At 37.5% G+C, this 15,549-nt stretch overlaps 2 protein-coding genes across 6 annotated transcripts in view; one reads left to right on the forward strand and one right to left on the reverse strand.

Annotated features, from left to right (window-relative positions):
- The window catches only part of WASHC4 (WASH complex subunit 4), a 51,428-nt gene that overhangs the window by 34,245 nt on the left and 1,634 nt on the right, over positions 1–15,549 (forward strand). For 3 of the 5 annotated variants that reach the window (XM_026056791.1, XM_026056793.1, XM_026056795.1), the window contains 6 exons: positions 230–377; positions 1,732–1,828; positions 2,328–2,524; positions 3,551–3,650; positions 5,172–5,247; positions 5,998–8,483. In XM_026056791.1, the coding sequence (XP_025912576.1) occupies positions 230–377; positions 1,732–1,828; positions 2,328–2,524; positions 3,551–3,650; positions 5,172–5,239 (610 nt within the window). In that variant the 3' untranslated portion in view covers positions 5,240–5,247; positions 5,998–8,483. Of the gene's footprint in view, positions 1–229; positions 378–1,731; positions 1,829–2,327; positions 2,525–3,550; positions 3,651–5,171; positions 5,248–5,997; positions 8,484–15,549 lie in introns of those variants that run through there. The other 2 variants (XM_026056792.1, XM_026056796.1) reach the window with 2 other exon arrangements.
- Positions 6,497–15,549, reverse strand: part of APPL2 (adaptor protein, phosphotyrosine interacting with PH domain and leucine zipper 2) — a 38,128-nt gene continuing 29,075 nt past the window's right edge. The window contains exons 14-20 of the mRNA XM_026056797.1: positions 14,613–14,765; positions 14,445–14,497; positions 12,708–12,882; positions 12,059–12,095; positions 11,798–11,938; positions 11,013–11,060; positions 6,497–10,139 (exon numbers count right to left, since the gene is read on the reverse strand). Of these exons, the coding sequence (XP_025912582.1) occupies positions 10,011–10,139; positions 11,013–11,060; positions 11,798–11,938; positions 12,059–12,095; positions 12,708–12,882; positions 14,445–14,497; positions 14,613–14,765 (736 nt within the window). The 3' untranslated portion in view covers positions 6,497–10,010. The remainder of the gene's footprint in view (positions 10,140–11,012; positions 11,061–11,797; positions 11,939–12,058; positions 12,096–12,707; positions 12,883–14,444; positions 14,498–14,612; positions 14,766–15,549) is intronic.

Genomic DNA, 15,549 nt, shown 5'->3' on the forward strand with positions numbered 1-15,549 from the left:
TGTTCTATCCATATACCCCTCTTTGGCATCCCTGAGGGTTATGAGGAAATTAAATTGGGCAACATGACCGAAGGTGGCCCTATAGGTAGGGCATAATCTTGGATCCTCTGGTCAGAAAGCTGAATTGTAGATGTAGCTTAATGGTGGAGAGAGGGTACTTACCCAGAAGGGTGAGTAAGCAAATAAACTTCTAGCAGAATACAGGTAACACATTGCTTATTCTTTGCAGACAGTTGGACTCTGTCCTCGGTGATCTCACACGTAACTTCGCAGAAGGAACAGAGTACTTCAAAATGCTTGTGGACGTATTTGCTCCTGAGTTTCGCAGTTCAAAGAATATGCATTTGCGCAACTTTTATATAATTGTTCCCCCGCTGGTTAGTATTTGCATTATATCTACCAGTACATATTTTAAAAAATGTATCAGATCAGATTTGTGATTAAATATTTTACATTAGGCTGTTGATTAGCATATTTTACTTTCTCCCCTGATTATGATCACAATTGCTTTGAGCTTGGCTTTAACAGTTGTCCAAAACCTTTTTTTTTTTTTTCCATCAACTCATATACTAGCAACTCAAAAGCTAACTTTAAATATTTCTCCTCGTATTTGAATCAAATTGGAGAATCCAAGATTAAAAAGGAGGAATTGAAACAGCAAGCATGAGGGGAGTTTAAAACACTGTTCTTCAGCTGTCTCTCCTGTATGTACTCTTTCAGCATCACAGTAGGTACTGTCAAGCTCTTTTAATGTCATGTTCTAGAGCAATAAAATTGGAGCACTCTCTATTATAATCGGATCTGCTTTTATTAACGAGTTGTGTTTTGAAAAAGAGCCCTACTGAACTGAGGCGATACACACTTGAGTGCAGGATTCTGGCCATTTGGAAGCAGCTCAGATTGAAGGCCTAAATGGTCTAAACAGACTCATGTGCAACATCCTGTTTTAAAAATAATATATTAAGAAACTAATTTTGGAACATAGATGAGCCACAGACTAAGACTGTAAGAAAACAGGTATATTATGGTAACAGAAGTGAGGGAAAGGAAATGCTTGACAAATACTTCTGTTCTTCTTTCTTCCCATTTGTTGAGTTTTCTTTTTGATAAATACTGTTTTGGAAAGTACCATCTATTTTTTTTGCTAAAATGCATTTTGATGTATTTAAATTGGGTTGTAGGTTTTCAAGAAGTTGTTAATGTACACTCATTTCCATGTCCCAAGAGTAGCTACATGTACAGAGACACAACCATTGCTTGATAGTACTACATAGATTTTTTTTAACATCATAGTAAATGTAAGAAGGCTATTGAAATCTTCTTGCAACTGTCTAAATAGAGTGAAATAATACACTAACTTTAAAACACTAATATCTCTAACCAAGCTTTCCAGGAACTTGGACTATTTTAGTTACCCTGTGCTTTAGTTACAAGTTTACCTTTACTAATTCTCCAGGGAGTGCTAAGTCTAGTGTATACAGCAAAGATGAAGATGCACCTTGTGTTTTTTTACATATGCATTTACAAATGTCTTTCAAAACTTAATTTACCTTCTTCCCCAAAAATCTAGAAAAAGGACAGGCTTTTCATGCAAAAATGTCTAATGATGAAGGATACAATTAGCATAGTTTTGGGGATGAAATTATATTTATAGCTAACAGCATTCATATACCTTTTAAAATTTTAAGTCTTTTGTGATGATTCAAAGACAATTGTTTTTCACTCTTTCAGACCCTCAATTTTGTAGAGCATTCAATCAGTTGCAAGGAGAAATTGAATAAGAAGAACAAAAGTGGAGCAGCTTTCACTGATGATGGATTTGCCATGGGTAAGTTTCAGCATGCTGACTAGCCCTCTAGTAAGCCAAAATTATGGATATTTGTAAGAGAAGTTTGTTGTATATTGTGTGTGTACCCAGTTTCCCAAATTTAAATTTGGATTGTCTTGGTTTCAGCACAGTGGACTTCAGGGCTTTTGTTTTGTACAGGAACTCTTAAGCATGGAGTAATCAAGTATTACAACAGACAGTTTTGTCATGTGTTGTGCTCCCCCACCCCCCTCTTTTTTTCCTCAAAGCTTGCATATTTGGGCAGATGAGAATATATGCAAGTCTTTGTATAGGCCCCAGAAGTTGTGAGTTGTTTTTTTTTAAATTGAGACATGCTCTTTATTATTCTTTCTCTGTTAGATTTAACTGCAAGTTAATTGTAAATTAAAGTTTAATTGCATGAGAGTTAAAAACTTAACCTGATCCCTTAAAGACATCCGCAGAATGTATTTCACTAATTGCGTGTTGACTTTGGTAAATGGTTTGTTAATGACCACAGGTGTGGCTTACATTCTGAAGCTTTTGGATCAGTACCAGGAGTTTGATTCACTGCACTGGTTCCAGTCTGTTAGAGAAAAGTACATGAAGGAAATAAGAGCAGTAGCTAAACAACAGAATGTGCAATCCACTAATCAAGATGAAAAACTGCTACAAACTATGAACTTGACCCACAAGCGACTGGAAGTTTGCTTACAGGTATTAGCATGGTTCTAGTTGTGTCCTGTGTAGAGTTCTGCACTTACCCATCATGGTTCAGGTAGCTGTTTTCTAAAGGAGCATATCAAGAGCAAAACCAGAGCATTTCCTAGAGCAAAAACAACAAAAAGCATGAAGATTTGAGGTGTATTATTTGCAGGGTATGTCCTAAGCATTTGTGGTATTTGATGAGTGAGTCAGCAATTTGAGTTGGTTGATTGGCAGTCTTTGAATCTGGTACAATTAAAGCCTAAATGTTTAAATAGGAAAGAGTAGCTTTTCAGTTACATTTGTTATAACAAAGACTTCATATAGCACCATGAATCTGCAAAGCTACTTGGGTATTAATTCTTTAAGTTGCTAAGTTGAAGTATATGTCAGCTATCAGAGGAAAGGCAAATTACTTGAATGAATTCTGAAGCACAGCAGTTCTGGTTTCATCTGAGACACAAATGCTTACTGTCTCTCTCTTGCTTTGCTTTTGCCTTGAGGATGTTATAGGACAAATCTGTAATTGCTTATGGTTATAAATAGGCCATGATTACATTCTGTAAATGCACATCTTGTTGAAATGAATAAAGCCCTGCAAGGCCTCATGACTGCCAAGGGCCTGCATTAGATGTCTGGTCCGCTGCTGTTACGAAAACTGCATTGCCGAACCTTGTTCAGAGACTGACCAAGCTTGTAATCAATTAGACTGTTGGCTTGCATGGTTTTCCATGGGCAAGTCGTTTCAAATTCTCACTGCTGCTACAAACCTCACTTGCAGCCTCAGTGGATTAATCCCAGTTTTATTGCACTGATGCTACTTTACTTAAATTACCTTTTAAGGTTCTTCTGGTTGATTCTGTTTTGTAAAATGCATGTGTACCAGGTGTGAGGGGAGGAAGATTTTCAAAAGCATTCAAATGGTTTAGCTACTGAAATCTTACTGCCTGAGATGCTTTTGAAAGATCCCATTCATATCCGTCTACAAATTCATTTTTGTGATACACTAACACTCCTATTCTGTATCTTCTTACATAGGAATTTGAACTGCTTTATTTCTCACTAAGTAGTGCAAGAATATTTTTCAGAGCAGATAAAACTGCAGCAGAAGAAAACCAGGAAAAGAGAGAGAAAGAAGGTGAGTGAATATTGACTGTAGAACACTTTTTTTTTTTTTTTTTTTTTTTCTCTTGAGAGGATATGCCCTAATAGGGAAAGTGCTCTTTCCTTTTTCTCCATAGCTACTTTCTTGCTAGTGGGTTGAATCAGCATTCTGGAAAAAGTTTTCTGGGTTTGAGGGTGTTTCATCAGGAATGAAGAACAGTCCATAGAGATCTTCTCTGGAGTGGGTGAATCTTAAGCTGGACTTCTGGAGTGAAAAAAACCCCCAAACCTACTACCAGCAAAAAAACAAACGAAAACTAGCACAGAAAGAATTTCAGACTAGCGGTAGTATTAAGTTCAGTAACTTCAGCATCAGGCTTTCCATCTCTGTCACCAGTTTTGTTAATGACAGTTTTCTCTGCACAACCTTTGCTGGAAAACTGGTGTTTTTCACATGTTGTTGAGCAGCTGTTTTTTCAACTTACATAAGTAGATGATGCTTGGAACTATTATACCTAACTTTCAGATGTTTATGATGTGTTTCGGTTTACCATTTAATTATACTCAAAGGTTATCATCTCAAGTGGTGGTAAGGTCTCTTGACTAGTTAACATGGGAATTTTGCTTTTATATGCACACACACACGTACGTACATGTGTATACATTCTCCCTCCGGAATTCTGGAAAAGTCTTTTGGCTGTGGGAAATTGTCATGTACGTTTTAAAACCTCTTTTCAAAGAAATGAGAATGATCCCAAGGGTTAAGATGTGAAAGCACAGTTCAGTTACAAATTACTTAGAAACTCAAGTCTCCCATGGCTGAATATAGTAATGTATTAAAAATTGAATTGGTAAATAATTTTCCACTGTAGTTCTGACAAAAACACAAGAGTGACCTTTGAGATTACTGTAACTGAGCCAAAGATCGCGGTTTTTTTCCTTACTAGGGAAACTAATTAGTTCACAAAGAAAGAGTTCTTTTACTATAAATTTACATTTGATCATATTCAGTGGAGTTATTCAAATAATTGTCTAACTTGGTGAGGGGGAGGAGGGAACCATAAGCGGTGTGATGAGCAAAATAGACAAATTATCCTGTCTCTTCTGGTAGAACATTCTGTAGAACAGCAGTTACTGAAATATGTTTCAGGTTAAATGTTCACTGTCATGATACCCATTCAGTTCTCTGTGGAAAATGTATTAGTAGTGAGAAAAGCTTGAAATCCATACCAGAATGAAAAGCAGTGAACACAGTAATATCATTGCCTTCTACCGTAATATGTTGACTCGGACTCTGCAAAATGTGTGAGCATATATATCTATTCTTCACCTAAGTAGTTCTACTGGTGTGAAGAAATCTCTTGCCGCAAATTTGGGTTTTCTTCACAGGGCCAGGATGTGTTTTAGCTACAAGATCAGTTAGGATACRCTGTCCATGGGTATACTGTATCAAGTGTTTTATGATGTGAGCATAATATATACGCTAAGACTTTCTTCTTACTATCTTGAATAAAATATTGAACATAATCTATGTCTTCAATTTTTATTTTTGTAGAAGAATCTGTTAAAACAAGCAACGGAGATCTTTCCAACTCTACGCCTGCAGATCCTGTTGTGAAATGATAAGGCTGGTATGGGTGATGAGTACTTACTTGAATAATTCATTTTTCTTTGTCACTACCAGTAACACTGTAGGGGTAAAAGTTCTAGATTGGATTTACTTTCTCTGCTAAGGCCAATAGAAAATGTACACTAGTACACTAGCATCCAGAGCTGCTAGGTCTGCATTTGTCTCTCTTTCCTTTAGAAGCCCCTATTTTTCAGGGATTATTTATTTACATTATTTACGGTGTTCTCTTTCTCTAGAAAATAACCATATAAAATCTTGACCTTGGAGGAAGTTATTTTAAATTACAGAAGTGTTTATCAAAAAATCCTCCTAACTTTTAGATGTTTTCTTGCATCTCTAATATAACACTTGCGGGGGGGGGGGGGAACCTCACAACAGTGGTCTAAAATTTGAACTAGTGTGTCTCTTCAACCAGAAAAAAAACTAAAGCAAGATACTGTGCATATCTGTTGTCCAAAAAAAAATAATTTGGGCATGTGTTTATGCAGTCCTGTTGTATTTAATGCAGTCACAGATTATGCTGTAGGCATAGTGTATGTTGTGAATGTATGTTAAAGCTGTTACACAATATGGAAATCCTTACTAATGTTGTATTAACAAAACCTTTATTATTACTATATTATTTGGGCTGTGGGAAACTTAAAATCCTGTCAAGTATTTATTTCTCCCTGCTCTTCCCCCTCACCCTGTATCAGAGAAAGGGAAAACATGAAAAGTAATGTAATAAACTACTGTTCATTTCATACCGAAGGTCTGATACGCATCCACAGAAGTAAGGAAATCCAGAGCCAAGACAGAACCACAATCAGCTCTTCCTTTTATGACCAGACACTGTGTGATGGGTGTCTGTAACTATTAAGTGATCTTACACTTCATGACTCTGTTGTGCCTAACTGCAAATTTCAGCCTCAGATCTGTATTTCCTTGCCTTTGTAGGTCTGTTGTACCCTCTGTGTTGTTCATACAGTCTTACATGCCTGATTATTAACAATAATTGCACTGCAGATTTCAGAAGCTGCTGAACACTGTGAGAACTCTGTATAAATTTAACATCTTTTAATGCCTGCAAGTAGAAGTTTCTATACTGTGCAAGAGTTGCTCAGATTCCTGACTTGAGTAAATAGTTAGACTTAGCTTAAAAATAAGTACCAGTTTCATTAAAAGATACAATTGTATTTTAATCTCCCAGAGTATAAAACAAGGTCTTACTAGCTAGAATAAACACTCACTCTAGTCAGCCTGAGAATTACTTTTTTTTTTTTTTTTAGCACTTAACTGTACTTTTAGACTGTAATTGCCAGCTTCTTTCATCTCTTCTAATTACAAAAAAGATAACGTTTTAAGGTAAATGGTTCAAATTGCTCCACCCTTGAGTCACTGATTGTTAAGATAATTCCTGACAGACCTTTGATATGCCCTTCTCTACCAGTCACTTTAGCCTTCAGAAAACTAGGAGAAATGTTTTCTTGCAACTGGAGAGACCAGGCTGATATGCAAGTCTTTTCGTTGGTTCTGAAAACATGACCCAGAAGCTTAATGGACCGTTTAAATCAGCTGGACTCATTAAAGCTTTTATTTTTGATTCCTTATGACTGCAGAGACTGCCCTAAAAATGCTGCATTACTTGATTTAATTTTTGCATTTTTATTGATATGTTTTTGTCATAACTTGTGTACGTTTTAATTTTTTGACCAAGTTGTGCCCGCACTGAACATTCTCAGTAGCATTGCTGAGAACAGCAGCGTTCTTGCTGCTGCTGCTAATTTCCATACTGTTGTAATTGCAATACACAGGTTTTCATATTCCTAACTCATCTTAAGTCACATGAATGGTAAGTTCTTGGCCAGGACAAGCCAAGCACTTCCTTTTCTTTCATGCCAACTGCAGAATGACCTGTAGATGTTAGTTGATTCCCTATGGATTGACTTGCTAGATAGCTGTGTACAGTCAAGGCATTGCCTGTGCTCTATGAAAGCTGCACTTGTATTTCCCCTTCTCCCTTTTTTGGAAGGACACTCTCTCATATAGGTAATAATTTGCGGTTAACCTTGAACTGTGCATTTTCCTAATGTGTGTACAGTGGTAACAAATCAATGTGGTTCTGGTGATGAAATTCTACAAGATGAAAGCTTATTTTTATAGAACCCTTTTTAGATCTGGGGGACCTGAATGTATGCTATATGGCCAAATTAATGAACAAAATATATATACACACTCATAAATATGTACAGTGATAAAAGAACTATTCTTGCTAGTACCGGATTGTAGTTATTGTATTTAAAAAATTTTTGTCATGTAGCAGCATATATATGCAGGAAGCTTTTGGTCATCTGAAATACAAGGAGGGTCCCAGTTTTAGATGTCCTGTGTGTCAATGAAAGTCACATTAAATCCTTGCTGTGGTGCTACTACTGGACCAATTTTCATTGCTTTTGCCTTCCTGCTCTGATTATAGGAACAAATTGGATCCTAACTGGTTGTCTGGAGAAGTGAGGATGGATTAAAAACAAAACAAAAAAACCCCAAACTAATCCAAACCTCCTGCTCACTCAAAATTCCTGCAGGTGATAAAAAGTGAGGATGATGAGTTTGCTGCAGGGACATAACCCAGTTCTCTAGCTTTCTTCATGGGCAAAATAGGCTGAAGGCCAGGCTCTCTCCCTGAGAAAGCCACTGTCCTCTCGTGCTTGTTCTTGTGACCAGGCTGTCATATGTAGAAGTGGCAACAGCAGCTCTTCTAAAATCTTGAGACCAGCTTTGGACTTGCTGCTGTGCCCCTCATGTCAGAAGCCACAGGGCTGCCTTGGCCTTCCTCCTAACAGCAGTGCATTTAGAGGAAGCAGAGCATGGCCGATGCCCTGAGTCATGCTCAGAACTTTTTTGTGTGCCAGCCCCAAAGTCAAAAGGCACCTGCCATTGACGGGTCAGGAGCAGCAGCCCCAGCAGCACCCAACTGCTCTGTGCTTCACAGGGAAACAAACTGCTGGTGCTTCAAGGGTAGATTCCAGAGGTCCCACTGTAGTGTGTAATTAGAGGTAAATTTGAGTTTTCATCTGATGTCCATCAATGAATGACAACTGTTTTCAGCTTCTCAGGTACAAAGGACCAAATGTAACACTTATGTTTCCTAACTCCTTGTACAAAAGGGTATTTTGTTACCTCAGTCTCTTTGGTTCTGTGAGCAGAGTATGCTATGTACATAAAACTGTGTTAATAAATGTAATTTTGAGAACCTCATTCTTAGTTGTCTTCAGTAACAGGAGTTCAGCAGTTTTTTTTTTTAATAGGACAGCTTCAATTTTTATTTATAAAGAAGTGTTTGTGCCAGTTGCTAACAGTTCTCTTCCACGCTTCTTACAAACATTAACTAGTTAAATGAACTTATTCCATGTTGAACACTTGCAAACTGAGATTTTTCAGAAAGATTTCATCTCTGTAGCATAGATCCTGCTTACAGAAAATCTAGTTTCCTAGTAAATGCTTGAGAAGAATTAAAATCCATTGAAGAATTTCAGCCACTTGTTCTAGTTACCTTTTCTTGATAAATACAAACCTTATACAGGTAGTCTCCCCGTCGTCCCCCCCCTCTCCCAAGTACTGTTTATTTTTGCTTGTTTTTGCAAAGTACAGTTTCTCAGGTTGTCAGGTTAAACTGGAAAAAAAAATCTAAACTTATTAGCCAATATACATAGTGCCTCATTTCAGGAATGTACTGTGAGACTAGTCAATGCACCATAGACTTATAATCTAGCATTTTATTGCTCAGCTTCTTAAAACTGAAGATTGCTGGTAGACTCTCAGATATTATGTCACCATAATGTTAAACACACAAACAACTCTATAAAAGTACTTATTTGTCCTACAATTGTTATCTCTGGCAACTTAACTTTTAAGAAACCTAACCATATAAAAACTGTACACAACTAACATGCTGTACTTGTTGACTACTTTTGATGTTTGCATATCAGTGGTATTTAGAGTAATAAATCAAGAAGGTACATTATATCCATTGTTTAAATACAGAATGTGAGTGTGTTCCCCATGAAGGTAAGAGTAGGCACTTAGATTTGTTTTGTAAGCTTATTCCAGATGCAATATAAAAATAGATTATATTAATAGGAAAAATTTAGTGTTTAACAAATTGTTTTGTAAATAGGCTAGCACAAAAGATAAATTTTGTTACACTTAGACTAGACTAAAAATAACTTCATCTGAAAATAAAGTAAATATAGTGCATTTTTTTAACCTTCATTCAGATGCACATAATCATGCAAGCTATGAAAATTGATGACTATGGTAGGAAATTGGAGGCTTGATTATTATCATTTTTAAAGGAGCTGACAGCTCACAACTTGCACTGATTTCAGTGGAAGTGTAGGCTGCTTATCAGTTAAATCTGAAGAAATGACATTAACCCTTTGTGGCTGACAGCTGCACTTTTCTAACTACCAGCAGCAAGGGGCTAATGCTGAAACATTCCCTAAGATTGTCAGCTTCCCAGACACATCTATACAGTACACATTCACATATGCAAAAAGCCTTGAAGGCCAAGTTCTGCTTTTGCTTCATTGTAAATCCAGAGAAACTCCACTGCAAAGATGCCCTGTTCTCTCTAGCAGGGTGACAGAAGCTGGCCTACTGTGTGCCCAGGTGACTAAAAACTAGAGATTCTTGCAGCAAGACTCCCTGCTTTTCCTGCTCCCACAGAGGCTGTAGGAAATGACAAGTTTTTGTTTTTTTGTTGTTTTTGTTTTTTTTTGCTGTTTATGCTTCTGACTCTTCCCCTTCTTCATGTATGGTGCCATCCTCTTCTGACTGATCATTCAAAAGCATGAACTTGCCATCATTTGTTAATGCCACAGACTTCATTAACTGAGCTAATGCTTCTGGGTCCTAAAGGAAAACAAAAAAAAATTCAGCTGGCTGCAGCAATCTTTTAGAGGAGCACATCATTTTTCCAGTACTTGTTAAGATTTTGTAACTTGGTTTTCTATTACAACATTTAGCCTAAAGGTTTTAATGTAAGCAAATCTGGCCTCAAATTTCGAAACACAGGTAATCGATTTCAGTTCAGTAGAACTCCCTGGGTATGTAAAAATGGGTCATTTGTTTTGAGCCTTTATGCTGCTGCTCTTGCCTGCAATTGCTATAATCGCTGAAAATCAGAGAGAAAATCTTAAATAACCAGCCAACCAAATTCTCAGTTACTATACTTCTTGTACTAATTGTGACCAAAAAGGTCTTTTCCCCAACTTGTTCTGAAATCCCAGCAGTAAGAATATACAGGAAATGTTATGTATTAGTGTCAAATCTTTACATGGGTAAATTTATATAATAGGCTAGGTAACTTTGCCATCCATTTTATGTGAAAAAACTTTGTGAGTTTTCCTCCCCAAGGGAGAAAGGAATATGAGTTTCTAAAAATGAAACCATAATAGGTACAATTTACACTTCAGCCAAAGGATTTACTTTAACCTTGCTCACAACTTCCATCCACATATGAAAATAGATTTGTATAGTTCTGAATTTGGTTTAGGGGGGGCAAGTTTTATCTATCTATCTCAAATCAAGCTATGGCAAAGTCAAATTGAATTTATTTCTATATACCCAGGGACTCTGTTAAATGATGTCTGCAAAACTTTAGAAGCAGCAGGTGTTTCCCCCTGCTCCCCAAATGTCCAGCAGAGGTAGCTGGAAAGTGCAGCCATAAGCAGAAGAGTATGCATCAGAACACAGATACACAGAATTAAATTAAAACACTTTTACCTTCTGTGCCTCAATGATTTCTTTTCCCAAGCTGATGGCATAGCAAATCTAAAGAAGAAATGTATTTCAGTCTTAAGTTTTTGGGTTTATTGCTTAGTCTTGTCTAAAACATAGAAGCATCAATGCAAACCCAGTCTTAAATAAAGGTCTAAAAACAGAGGACATGAATTCACTAGAACAATTATATAAAAATAAAACTGTCCTGGGTGCTGTTTCAAAGTTCACTTAAGGCCAGTTATTTAACTTTCTGTTCAGTTGTTTGTTTTGTTGCTGGGTGTGAAACTTCCTTCACCAAACTTAAGTGCACTGGAGAACACCCTGAAGTTTGGGACTAAATTTTTTTTTAAGACAGAAAAATTCCCCGGCACATTCCTCCTTTATTTATCCTATTCTCATATCATTATCATATGCAGCAAGCACACAGCTCTATCCAGTGGTGTTAACACAGTATGGCTATCTTTTCTATGAGAGCTTTATAGGTGTACTTGTCTCAGCATAGCTGACAAATTCATTTTTGTTAGTGTTGGTGCTAGACACACTTTCTTGTATCCCCTGCTGTTTGTATTAGCAATCACATTGTTTCTGTCTTGTTACATGTGCTGCTGCATTAGCTATAAATTAGGTTTTTTTTTAGACTAAAGCCATCAAAGGCTTGCATGTTAAGGCATGTTACCCTAGCAAGAAATATAGCTGCTCTTGCTTCTATAATAGTTCCCTGATGTGTAAGCCAAGAAGCCTAAGACCTGTTTTTCTAAATAAAGTATATCATTAAATGTTATGCAAACCTTTTCCCCTTCTGTGTTGCTCTCAAAAATATATGCACTCATGGATTCTTCTCCCAGAGTCTCACTGAGATGGACCACAAAACCAATCAGTCTCTTGTTATCCTGATGAGCAGCAAACTGTGTCACGCTTGCAAGTTCAAACTGGAAAAGTATAATCAACAATTTTTTTAACTGGCATATACTTGAGAGCTCAGGTTCACGTGACTGAGCATTCACTGCTGTGGCAGAAAACCAGCATCAAAACAAAGGAAGGTTACTTACACTTGTTCGCGTAACTTGGGTTTGAGGATCTATTAACCTGCAATTTTGTTAAAAAAAAAGAAAAAAATGGTTTTAGAAGAGTGACTCTTAGTGGTAACTTCAAGGTGCTTTTCAATACAAAGGCAATCACTATCACCATTTTACAGATGAGGAAACAGATGCACACTGAGTTGAGTGCTTATCTGTGATTAGTCAGTGGCAAAGGTCATCTTCAGACCCTGCCTCCCAGCTGCCTGACCTGTGGGTCATAGCATCCCTCTGACTCGGTGACTGGTTAAGCATCCTGAGTGCATGAACTAGCCATGCATATGTATTTAGTTGCATTGAAACATGTTAGTGTATGTGAAGTAAGAGAATCTTCTTGGACCCCAATCTTTCAATGCATTTTTTTGTATCTTTGAGTGCCTTATAGCCCTACTGCATCCTCTGTATTTTGGCAGGATGTTCATACAGCTTTGTCAAGAGGATGATTTCTAGACACTGCAGAATAAAAAGAGAGACATTTTACTAAGTAAAATAAATCTCAGGATCTTGACACCCCAAGGGTGTATTTCTTGGAAAAACAAAACCAAAAATACTCTGCTAATCATAAGTTGTACAAAGAGAAAAGAAAGCTGAGAAATGATAAGTGATGAAGTTTTTATAGTACCTCAAGTTCTTGCTGGTGACCATAAGATGGGATTCAGTCATACGGAATATGTTATGAATGGCTCGAGCAGCTAACACTTGTCTCATAGCTTCATAAATCACCTCACTTGTGTCATCTGACTGAACAGCCATTGATCCTAAAAACCGAACTACAAACATCTGCTGCAAGAGTGAATCTGAAAGATAAAAGGCATAACCTCCCTCACTGTGCTGCTTCATAACTTCAGCTACTGGAAAACTGAACCTATCCACAGATATATTTTTTTTCCTTGGAAACTCAACAGTAGACCAGTGGGTGGTGACTTCCTTTTCACACTAGCCAGGCATTGCTCTGACCCAGTTTTAAAGAGTACTTGAACAGGCAGCAAGTGGAAATCACAGCTGCCTGGAAGCTTTAAAAAATGTAACTAACTGGTCCCTTATGAATTTTTTGATTAGTTGATATAATTCGCTTGATATCTTGTTAAAAGCTGGAGGAACTGTGACAAAACTGTGATAAATTAATAATTTTGCATAAGGCTTGGCTGCCATCAAACCAGTTCTTATCTTTAGACTTTGTATATTCCTCAGTTTGTTCTATGTCCTTCTGACCTTCCGTGCAGATGGTTCTAATGAGTTTTTCATTAAACTCTTCCTTGCTCCTTGACTATCTCTTACCAGTCTCTTATTTACAACTGAGTAGCTGTTATGTGACAAAGCTATCATTAGATCAGGCTCCCTTTATGTTTAGTGGTGAGCAAGGTAAGGCACTATGGGTCTTGCAGAATGTGACTGCTCCAGGAATGCAGCAGCTATGTCTGTGTTGCACAGGACAGTACCACAAGGGAGACTGTTAAGCATCAGCTTCAGCTGAACTAGTGACTATAATGCAGAGCCACTTGTGCAGTCTGAGAAGCAGGGCAGTCACCTAAGAACTGTGCTCAGTTTTACGTGCTGTAGTGGGGCAACGTGCTGCTGCTTACAATGTAGCTGTGCCCCGCTGCTGTTGGGCAGCAGGCAACCATCGTGCCTTGCGATGGAACAGTGCCTGTCAGTGAGACTATCCGAATCGGTAGATCAGCTTGAGCCACACCATGTGTCTAACATCTACTGTTTCTTTTTTGTTTTTGAGTAGTCTCCCTGTAGGGGCTGTTGGTTCCAGATAGCGGTTACAATTGGTGTTGAGGAGGAGGAGTACAGCCAGGGCCTGAGCCCTGCCTGTGCTGGCAGAGGAAGGTCAGACCTGCTACATTTCAGTGTTGTATCAGTGGGAGGAGGAAAAGACGGGGAGCAGCAAGGAACTTTCTTTTGCTGAAAGAGACACATTTCTACTGCTAGCTATACCCTGGGCCTCTGTGACATTTAGCTTGTGGATGGAGGTAAAAAATGGCTATTGAGCAGCCTCAAACTTAAGCACAGTTATAATATAGTCCCATCAAACCCTTTCTAAAGTAGTCAATAGCTACTCTTTAAAGACAAAACAAACAAACCAAATAAATCTTTTTTTCTTTTTAACTTTTGAAGTAAAGCTAATCTGGAATGCAGCCTGGACTGTCAAGAAAGAGATGTGTTTTGTCACAGGTACAGATGTTTAAAAGGCAGGCTTGTGAAGAGTAACTACCTTTGGCTGTATTATGGGGCTGTTACTGATGCTCTGTGATGTCAGGTGCTTTCATTAAGAGACAGAGAATAGGCTGACAGCTAAATTAAACACAAGATAATGACTAATTTTAACTAGAAAAATGAAGCACTTACTTACCTTCCTCCTCATCTTTACTGCTGTCTTCAGTTTCCCCAAATGGGTTTGCACGCCTATGAAATAAGAATAAAAACTCTAATTACAGATTGTTGTCACAAATACTATAAAATACGTAATAGTCTCCTCTGAAATCACTCTGTTAAAAGTGATCACTATCTCTGACCATACCTGCCACCTCTGTTCTGGTCCAGGAATTCTGTGGCAGGCAGTACAATATCAAATTGAATTGGTGTTCCAGGAGCAATGAGTTGTGTTGAGTCTTGAATGCCAGCTGTCTCATTGGGAACTATTTTATCATTTGCCGTATTCTTTACATTCTGGCTAAAATGAGAGTGGAAAAATATTTCAAACAGTGATACCATATCTTTGCTTTGGAAGGAAGACAAGATTATTCAAAAATTGAAAGCGGGAATGAAGCAGTATTCATAACCATAAAGAGTATTTTCCTATTAATCTGTTATTGAGCACTCTGATAAAATTTCTGTTTCACTTGTGGTACCTAAAATCATTTAGAAGAAAAGTAAATGTTAGTATATTAAACCATAATTCAGATCAATTCTAAATGACTGTAGATTGACCTTCAGTAATAGGCGGCTGTTTGCTCCCTGCCCTCTAGTGGCCATACAACAGTGTATCTAAAGATACAAATAGCAATCGTGACATCTTTTGAGATCCTTCCTGGCCACAGGCATCTTACAATGGGATAGTTAAGAAAAAATGTTACATACTCAGGCAGATTTCTTCCTGCACCTTTTCTCAAAGAATGAAATTTTAAGTTTCCCAGAGCTACACAAGTCACAACGATATGCATTACTACATATGGTACACTTGTTTCACTAGTAGCATCTTTTATATGTAGAAAGCTTTCTGCTTGCATACAGATGTAAAAGTGACTCAGAGATAACCTGTCAATGAAGTAGTTATTTCCTTTGCCCAGTCAAATAGCCAGAGGTACTTTTCTTTTTATAAAACTCCAAACAAAGTAAAACAGCTGTACAATGAATAAAATGAGAAAGGAAGTAATTTGACTGGCATTCTCCATGCCTGTAGGGGATCTTTGGAATCTATAAGCAATCATAATAAAGGGAACAGTAAATCATAATAA

Source organism: Apteryx rowi, unplaced genomic scaffold, assembly GCF_003343035.1.
Source record: "Apteryx rowi isolate R43461 unplaced genomic scaffold, aptRow1 scaffold_133, whole genome shotgun sequence".
Lineage (NCBI taxonomy): Eukaryota > Metazoa > Chordata > Aves > Apterygiformes > Apterygidae > Apteryx > Apteryx rowi.